This window comes from Amaranthus tricolor, chromosome 7, assembly GCF_026212465.1.
Source record: "Amaranthus tricolor cultivar Red isolate AtriRed21 chromosome 7, ASM2621246v1, whole genome shotgun sequence".
NCBI lineage: Eukaryota > Viridiplantae > Streptophyta > Magnoliopsida > Caryophyllales > Amaranthaceae > Amaranthus > Amaranthus tricolor.
This window is the reverse complement of record NC_080053.1, coordinates 4,107,453-4,117,369: the sequence shown is the minus strand read 5'-3', so window position 1 is coordinate 4,117,369 and position 9,917 is coordinate 4,107,453. Positions and strand designations below refer to the sequence as shown.

Here is a 9,917-nt window from a genome sequence, read left to right as displayed (position 1 = left end):
GAATTTTGTGGGTTTATACTCAAAGAAGAAGAAGAAGACTTCAAGGCTATAGAACAGTATGTAGAACAAGAAGAACAAGCGGGTTTTTTTAATTAGGACGAACACAATAGCATATAATAACACAAAGAGGCAGAATTTTTTTTTAAAAAAATAAGGGGCATATGCTGCGGTTCCAAGAAAACCGCAGCATATACCCCTTAATTTTTTTTCCCTCGTTTTTTCAATCTATTATATGTTGCGTATTTGAAAGAACAACAAAGTATGTCACGCAACATCTGAAGTTTTTTCCACTAGTATAACTAATATGTGATCACATATCAAAGATTAGAGAGAAGTTGACTTATATATAAGCTAGATGAGCTACCCTTATTACAACTTAGTTTTAAGATTGAATCGCATTAGATTTTTGTGCAGTCAAATCTCCTTTTGTGTGACTCTTGTTGTGTACAAATCCAATAATAAATTTATCAGACGAATCTCGAGCATGTGACAACTTTTTTTCCACATTTTCTCATTTGCTTATTTGGTTCAGTGGTTACAGAGCCATTTGTACAATGAATCTCCATATAAAGACTAGGATTTATTGACTTTAGAGAGAAAAACACTTTGAGAGCCATTCTTGAGAGTTTTGAGTATTAGATGCTCTCTTTTTAATCTAGTTTTTTGTTCACCATATTATAGTGAAGATTATGCTTGCGTCTAGTAGACGTATAGCGAACAATGTAAATTTTTGTGTCTCTTATTTGTTTATTGTTGAATATTATTTTATCTTTATTCTCTTTGTGGTTTATTTCTACAGCGCTTCCGCAATTTGCGCAACATTATGATTATGGATGAGTAAACCCTAAACGATGTAGTAGACGTGTGTAGAAAAAATGATGGGATTATAAGAATGAAGATTATATATGGTAAAGAGATTTTAAAAGTCATAAGTGCCTATGAATCACAAGTGAGGATTGAACAGTAAGTAAAATTTAGAAGGATCTAGATGATATGGGCCAAAACATCCAAATGATCAAGAAATTGTGTATTGTAGGTGAATTGAATGGCCACGTTAAAGTCCAACTGCTGACTATAGTAAACTTTCATTCAAATATTATTAGAATTAGACAGTACAAATGATGAGATCACTTACATTCAAAGATACGTTAGCAAACAACCTAATTAAACCACATCACACTTCCAACTATTTTACAAAATCATACACAATAAAAAAACACCTAAAACTTTTTACACAATCACACAACATTGAAAAAAAAATATATGATTTAACTCAGCTAAAAATGCTGCACGACGAACTTATAAATTCCATCAACAGGATCATAGGAGGAAAACTCAGCCCCTTGCCTTTCAGCCACCTTCTTCAGCTTCTCCACAAATTTGTCGACCATCTTACCGCTACTGTACTGTTTCCCTGTCTTGTCCATGCATATAACATTAAGAAGAGTAGCTTCAGCTGCCTTGTTAAGGCCTTGTCCAACTGCAGGCTTCTCACTCTCATCATCGTATACTATCAGCTCCCGATCATTGAATTGGACAATAGAGTCAAGATTAAGGCCACGTACATCTGTCTCTCCAAAAAATTTCACCCAGCCATAGCCTTTTCGGCCCACCACAAAGTCCTTTACTTGACAGCAAAATCCAGGATTACAGCTTTCGATAGATGTTATCTTCTCGATGCTGGGTTCTGTGTAGTAGTCAGGGCGTTGGAGCTTTGGAATCATTAGCGTGTGAGCTTCTTTTGCATTGCCATTGGCTTCAGTCTGATCATCCTTGAGAGAGTTGGGGATTGAACTGTTGATTGGGTTTTTCTCAGCATTTTCTGCACTTACAGGATTAGGAGATAAATGAAGCAAAAATCACTAGAGATATGTTGTTTAGTGCTACTAATCAGAAATTAAACAGCAAAAATCTTTGCTTTGTGTATAGTGAACATTTATTTTATAAACAGCTAAATTCTTCTTCAAAAATATGACTGGGTTTTTTTGTCTCTTCTATACCTTTGTGGTATATAGTGAACATGAATCGAGCTTTAAAATAATGCCAATATGTAACAGATCAGCCGAGGTAGTAACAAAAACTGACTTTATTAATTAATACAAGAACAATACTATGGGACGTTTGAGTCTCCAAACACTCGTAAGTATGGGACATTCGAGTCTCTCAAACACTCCTAAGTGTTTCCACTTCTCTCTAGATATTTTCTATCCTCTAAAACATCCCATACTCCCCTCTATTTATAAGATATAGGAGGAGAAATACAAACAAGAATACAAGCTGATAAAAGACTACTAACATAACAACCTAATAATATAATTCTAACCACTTTTATTCTTTTACATTACTTATGACCCTAAGAATATGCCATATATGACACAATATCATAAAACATAGAGAATTATCATATACATGAAGCAATAACCAGACAATATTTTGACAAAGCATTTTATGTAGCAGGCACACCAAACTAAAAGACCGAAAAATAAGTGACTTACCATTCTCATCATCTACAGCAGTTAAATTCTTAATTGGAGGTTCTTTGCAAGTACGAGCATAGGTTAGCTCAGTTGAAGCAGCAGCAAACACCGACCTAGGATTCTCCCTTGGAACTACACAATTATATGCCTTGATAAATTGAGTTTCCTCACCCCGATCAAAGAAAGGCACCTAAAATAGAAAATAAACCAAAAATAACGAAACTTGGCCGAGAAATAAAAAGCAGTAACATGAACTTCAAAGTATCCCAAGATTCCTCTCACCTTCGGCCCATCAGTGCTTGGGTGATATTTCCTGACTTTCACTGCCAACAGCTGAGCTCGATAGTTTCTTGACTTAAGAAGAGATGAAACTCTTGTGCTTCTTGGTTTTACAAGTTCTTTAAACACCTATTTGGCACACAATAATGTAGATCATTACATTGACAATAGAGCAAGAATCCTACCTACACAACTAAAAAAAATATGCAGTTGATAGTTCATTTAACTAGACCTTTCTCACAATGTATAGAGCATCCATGTATAATAAAATTCAGAAAAAATTTACATTGGGTACATGGAAAATATGAATACGATCTACAAGAGAAGATCTGGCTATATCACCTAGCTCTACGTTTCCAATTAAGTGAAAGAGAGGCAAAGCAAAGAACAGAAATGAGGGAGGTATGTTCGAAGTCAAAAACTAACATGTAACATTAAGAAAAATACTTACTGGCATGCTAGAGATTCCATGCTGAACCAATGAAGAACACACAAAATGACCAATTGACGGCTGCGAGGTGGCAGGTTCAGATCTGAAAGGATCTTTAACAGCTACAATGCGATCTGTGACCTCTCCTGTAGCAGAAGACCTGCTGAGTTGAAATTATATGATTAATAACCACTAGTATAGATGCCCATGCAATGCATAGGTTTGTGAATGTCGAGATATATAAATTTAATTTTAAAGTGATTATATATTATTATTATAAAATTAATCTAATTTTGTAAAGAAAGATGCAATAACATTATCTTTTATGAAAAAACATCATATGATATAAATCAATTAATAGATCAGATTTTAATTTTGGCATATATGTGTGTAGGAATAATTTGATACAAATACTTTGCTTATTTAGTTCAAGTATTACAAGAATTATCAACTAATGACACTAAGGTGCGCCTTGTAATCATCAATCATCCACTAAAATTACTTTATATGTCAATGGTCTTAAGGAATGAAATTTGTCATTTTTCAGTATTTTTTAAGGCACAACAGCTAATCATTTTTACTAACATATAGCGCAATGCTTTTTATAAAAAGAAGAAAAAAAGGATTCAACAAGTAGAAGATTAGATGAAAGTGAATAATGAGCTTACTGTAGAGGTAGTGGACAAACACCAGGCTGAGGCTGACAACACTCAAATGAAACACCCCCATTGTTCCATAAAGGTAAAGGTTCAGTTGGTAACTGAAAATTTTGTGATGACTGCTTATTCGAAATAGGCAAGGTTGCTAAAAATTGAGATGCAACAGTCGAAGGTGTAATGGGAACTTGTGGTGGAACCGAAGAGTTCAAATTTGAAGCATCCAACATGGATTTTTTAGTGTCAATTGTAGGAAAGGTTGGCAGTGGCTTTAAACCAGAAAGATGATCAACATTTGGGTTAGTACTTGAACCCACATTTGTCGAAGATACTGTGAAGAGTGGATATGGGGTGGACAAAAGGAAGTTTGACGGTAGTCGTTCCAAATCTGGTGTTTGGTTACTGACTTGATTATTTGGAAAATTTATAAAAGTTGGCAGTGGCTTTATACTAGAACTTGTATTCATATTCATAGAAGATACTGGGAAGAATGGACCAAGGGTGGCAGGATAACGAGGGAATTTTGATGGTTGTCTGTTTAATTCCTGTGTTCGATTACTGACTGGATTCTGCTGACCTGAAAGAGAAACAAACAATATTTTGATCACAGCGTGGACATAGGAATTCAAAGAAGTACACAAAAGGAAATATTAATTTGAAAAATATCACACAAATTGATACAAGCATACCTCCAGAATTCAGCTCAGCGTCTTCCCACCTCAACTCTTCATGGCTTTTACTCTCGTAGGTAGACATGGCTGATATAGAAGTATACTTGACATTCTTGCCTGCCTCTTGTATAGTAGTACATTCATATGGTTTGATTCTGGTTCCTTTTGTTTGATCCCATATGATAGGCCCTGTAGTTTGCAAAGTTGAAAAAATATTGGTAGGTTTTGTTCCAAGAACACTTGGAGATTGCCCAAAAACAGGCCCTGCGATCTGATTGCTACTCTTATTATTCGTAAAACCAACCATTGTAGGTAATCCAGAAGCTGCTGTTATTCCAATAGCATAATGAATATATTAGCAAATTATTTTTGTAAGATGGTATAGCATGATAAATGCTTCAAATGGAAGGAAATGGTAGCAATATACAATTTGATTTATCAAAATAAAACCTATGATGATAGTTACTTCCAGAAAAATCAGAGTCCAGCAGAGAAATGATGTGGATACCACGACACTGAGATGAAAGAAATTTTCCTCCTAAACGAGATTGTTAGTGACCACTTGTCACGTAGATTTATTTTGGTTCTTGTAGCCGAAATCTTATAGTAGGTATTAAGCCTGGGCATTGTTGTACGATCATATGTCTCATAAGTCATAACTCCTACTCATCACAAAATGAATAAATGTCAACAGAGGCGGTGCAACTGTACAAGGTTGAAGTTTCTCAACCATCACCGAGTTAAAAAAAAGTTGGTGGCACTCCCCCTACTCATGAATTAGTACTACTATGGAATTGATCATTACTTAACATGCTAATCAGCTGATGTCATGCCCTGTAGACTAAAATTCGGAAAATTCATAGGTACATAACAATAAATTCTCATACTCACAGGAAAAGAATAGCACATACAATTGTGTCTGGTGAGATCTTATTATATCAAGCAAAAAATGCAAAAGATCAACTTGACAGATAAAACACTCGACGGAAATGCACTTTCCATGAATCACTAACATATAACTGAGAACATGAGTCTTGTTCTGCCTTTACATGTTTTTTTGACATTAGAATTATAAACATGGAAAGGAGATAGAAACTCTTTTATCATTCCATAGAATTGAGGGGACTTCTTTTAAAAAAATCCAAAGGTTTTAAGACCTGATGAGACCATAGTGAAAAATATTGTGCGCATCATCTTATTGTGACCGTATTGTAAGGTTTTAGCTTACCACATCCGAAATAGAGACCATGAAATCCGCAAAACTATGCGCATTGATAGAAAAAGCTATTTCACAACCTTACCATGAACACGACCGAGGCAGCATTTTTGCACTATGGACACAATGATGAAGTGAAAGCAACAGATTCAGAACTGTGATCAAGAATTATTAAACATATGCTGCTGAGCTGCACTAATATTAAATTAACATAAATAGGTAGCATCATGCAAAATAATGTTGGCAAGAGTTGTAATGCATAACGGCAAAATCAGATAATTTCCACAAAAGGGATTTAGCACATGTTTATGATAAGTGGATAAAAGACATAAATTACAAACAATGTATTACTAATAAGTGGATGCAGCCAAAAATCACCAATAAGCGGATAGCGGGAATCGAACCCGCATCTTCTCATTTGGAAGAGAAGTTTTACCGTTTCTATATATCCGCAACTTATATTGTAGTTGTATTATGCATAAAGAAAATATTTTATGCTACTTAATGTAATATGCTATTGCGAAGTTGGGCTATTCAACTTTTTTCTAGAGAACAAGATTGAGATTGCTTTTTGTCATTTCTATGTCCTTATACTTGTAGCACTATGTTGATGCAAAACAAATAAATCATGAATGCTACAACCTAACCAATTTAGGAACTAAAATTCTATGCCAATATAAAGGATGAAAATGAAAAGGAAAAAGTGTAAAATGTTCAACTTACTAAAGGTGCGAGGGGAGGTCAGAAATGAATATGATATCCTGAATGGTCCAGCTGAAGTTTCGCTGCAGGGTGAATTATGTATTTGGAAACTTGGGACAGTTGTACTCCCTGCTGTTTTAGAGGCAGATATAGTATGACCTGTATTAGTCTTGTCCCCAACTATTGATAATGAAGCAGAGGAACTAGACCTATGTCCCAACACTGTCAGAGAAATAAGATGTCAATTGTTTTCAATTTACTGAATGTAGATAAGATTTCTTTTTTGCTCTCAAGCATGAACACATAAAACACATAAACTCTGAAACATAAATCAATATAATGCAAAAAGAAAATCCACAACAAGAACAAAATAAAATAAAAGTTGACAAGGCTTGTAAGAGGTCTGTGTAGCAGCCGAACATGGAGTAAATGGAGGCCCTCCAGTTGATCCTTTTGAAGTAGTAGAGTTGAATTGACCTGCACTTCCAAGACTGTTAGTCCCAAACATTGGTGCTGAACCAGAAGTTGCATGTCGAAATCCTGGCATACAATAAGCAAAGCAAACAAGACAGTCAATGTAAATCAAAAGAATGGAATACGATATACATAACTATAAGAACATCAATGAAACATATTTGACACAATAATAGAACCATAAAAGTTCAAAAAGTCCCCAACATAAAGCGCCTAACACTTGCCTAGAATTGAGGAAGAAGTGGATGAGAAAGGAGATGGTGCTCCAAATACACCTGTTGAACTTCCACCAAAGATTGAAGCTGATGAAAAAGGTGATGATGGTGATCCAAATGCACCAGAGGAGCTTCCACAAAAAGAATGTGGTGCACCAAATACACCATTTGAGCTTCCACCAAAAGGTGATTCCTGAGGTGATGAAATAGTTGGAGGTGGTTTTCTGAATACACCTGCTGAATTACTGACAAATGGTCCCTGAGTGAAACTTGTGGAGGAAGCTGATGTAAAAGGTGATGATGCTCCAATTGCACTTGTTGAACTTGCACCTAAAGATGATCCTAGAGTCCATGAAGTTTGGGAAAAATCTGATAAAAATGGCGATTCCGGTGCACTAAATACACCAGTTGAGCTTCCACCAAAAGGTAATTCCTGAGCTGATGAAATAGGTGGTAGTTGTGCTCCAAATACACCTGGTGAATTACCGGGAAAAAGTGATCCCTGAGTCAAACTTATGGAGGATGCTGATGTACAAGGCATTGATGCTCCAAATGTATCCATTGACCTTCCTCCTAAAGATGATCCTAGAGTCCATGAAGTTCGGGAAGAACCTGATGAAAAAGGCGATTGTGCGCCGCCAAATACACCAGTTGAACTTCCACCAAAACTTGATGCATGAGAAGCAAATAGATTCTGATTTGCATTGCTTCCAAATCCAAATGCATTGTGGCTTGAATTGGGCGCACCATACCCTTGTCCAATAGCTGGCACATCAAAGCAAAGAGAATAAAACGTATCACCAAAACTGAACAGTAAGATATAACTAGCTATTTAACAAGATTCAAAGGATAACATATCCAGACATTCTCTTGTTCAATAATAAAGGAACATAGATGATTCCTAAAGGAAGGAAGACGCAGAAAATATATCAAAAGTCAAATGCATAGACAAACCCTACAGTTCAAAAAAATTTGTAACATGATAATCATATAGAAGAAGCTGGTCATAGATATCTATGCATTTTAATGTCAAGGGCGATACAATTGAAGAAGATAAGGGTGCTCCAAATACATAATTCCATTTACTTCCAAAACCTGACCAAGAAGAATCTTAGGTTGGAATTGTTAAAGACTTTTTAATTCACAAAGGTTTGATTCTCTCCACCAAGAGAAAGAATTAACTTCTCTTCTCCTTGCATGTAGGGGATTCTCCAGCCAGCCTCACCCCAATAAAAAATAACCCGCCGTCCCAACCCCATCATGGATCTAGGAGTTTGAAGAAGTGGTAGCGTAAAATATTGCTAACTTCTGAAAAATTGGTTATAATAAGATCAAAATATGCAATAGTATACAAAAGCCCAAAATTTTAAGTCACTAACTAAGCTAACTTCTGACAAAAATTCTCAAATAAGATTGTCTTATAGCATCTCTATTGGGTTATCCAATGAACACTTTTAGTCCTAAATCAATCACTTTTAGTCCAAAATTACAAAACGGAGACGGGGACCAATTTGGCAATTTCACTTGATATCACAGCCCAAGTTATTGCGTATCAATCAATGAGAGAAATTACAGGTAAATTTAAGCAAGCAGCAACTTATCTTGGTATCGTCCTGAGCCATGAATTCCTTACTTTTTTTTTGAAAAAAAATTCCTTAATTATAAAAATTTCAGAAAGTGTATACATCTGATCAAGTTAGTGAATTCGTAAATAAACATGCAACTGGATAAATCAAATTCAACGCAAGCAAATTCGAAGAACTGGATAAAGCAAATTCAAGCCAAAAATAAATAAGAGCTTACACTAATTCAAGGTGAAGAAATAACAGTGAGACAAAAATCAAATACCAAACACTTAAAAAAAACAAATAGAGAAAAGAAACACATAAATTCGATTCTTTTTCTCAACTAAATTGCTGCTTAAAAGTACAGAAAACGAAAATAAATTCAACTAAATGTTTATATGATTATATCCATAAGTATTCACGACACAAAAATCAGATAACCAATTTCGAATGAAAAAATTAAAAAGCAATACTTCAATGAAAAATGTCCACTCAAAAAGAGAAAAATCAAGTAAACAAAAGAATTACCTCCCGACATACTTAAGTGCCTGAAATTTGATTGTGAGATCCTTCAAATGTTGATAAAGCAAAACTATGATGAATTGCTGGAATATTTGTTTAGGGAAAGTGATGGAAAATTAGGGATTTTTTCCCGATAATATAAAGAAATGGACAATAGAAGAAGTTAGCTTGAATATTAAGCAGGAAAATAGCGGGTTTCTTGCACTTGTGCGTTAGAATAACGCTGTTCTTCTCCAAAACTCCCGCCTTTGGCATTATTAAAGTAACAAAATAATCAAACATTTTTTTATTTTTAAATAGAAATAATTCATATGTTGACTGTTTTATTATTCTTGCCGCTTACATTTTCTTATTAAACATATTATTATTAATTTGAAGTATTTTACAATTGAAATAACGTTTTAAAAATGTCATCTTGCATTAATAGAAGAATAATAACTAGGTGAGAATCAAATTTAAAATCATATTTAAAAAATATGTCACTTGCATCAACTGAAATAGGACTTTGTAATTAGGAGCTCTTTTTAGTTGTTGGTCTCTGCAATCAAAATAAGTTATTTGTTAAACATATAAAGTAACTAATTTTATTGTTTTGGGGAAGTTTTAGAAAATTTTCATTTCTTATAAAATAATCTTAATGCATTGTTTACTAGTTGTTAGTTTGTTACCCCTCCATATGCTTCTTGTAGGAAAGTAGAATATTATTATAA

At 34.5% G+C, this 9,917-nt stretch overlaps 1 protein-coding gene across 4 annotated transcripts; it reads right to left on the bottom strand.

Moving 5' to 3' along the window:
• Positions 1 to 758: 758 nt before the first annotated feature.
• On the bottom strand, positions 759 to 9,444 carry LOC130818842 (nuclear pore complex protein NUP98A-like). Of its 4 annotated transcripts, none has more exons than XM_057685080.1 (10): positions 9,214 to 9,444; positions 7,130 to 8,428; positions 6,852 to 6,971; positions 6,453 to 6,653; positions 4,532 to 4,840; positions 3,855 to 4,419; positions 3,208 to 3,349; positions 2,760 to 2,885; positions 2,496 to 2,667; positions 759 to 1,822 (listed from the first exon to the last, which is right to left on the bottom strand). In XM_057685080.1, the coding sequence occupies exons 2-10, from the start codon at positions 7,680 to 7,682 to the stop codon at positions 1,278 to 1,280; spliced, it is 2,733 nt and encodes a 910-aa protein (XP_057541063.1). In that variant the 5' UTR covers positions 7,683 to 8,428; positions 9,214 to 9,444; the 3' UTR covers positions 759 to 1,277. The 4 variants fall into 4 exon arrangements, with proteins under 4 accessions (XP_057541063.1, XP_057541059.1, XP_057541062.1 ...); XM_057685076.1 differs by having other exon boundaries at positions 760 to 1,822; positions 7,130 to 7,885; XM_057685079.1 differs by having other exon boundaries at positions 760 to 1,822; positions 4,532 to 4,837; positions 7,130 to 7,885.
• Between the last annotated feature and the right edge of the window lie 473 nt (positions 9,445 to 9,917).

What these genes read in the sequence shown, in the direction of transcription:
- LOC130818842 (XM_057685076.1), bottom strand. An exon ending in AGGGCCTCCATTTACTCCAT is followed by an intron (nt 6,654 to 6,851) that starts GTTCGGCTGCTA and finishes TTTCTCTGACAG; the next exon opens with TGTTGGGACATAGGTCTAGT. An exon ending in ATGGAATCTCTAGCATGCCA is followed by an intron (nt 2,886 to 3,207) that starts GTAAGTATTTTT and finishes TGTGCCAAATAG; the next exon opens with GTGTTTAAAGAACTTGTAAA.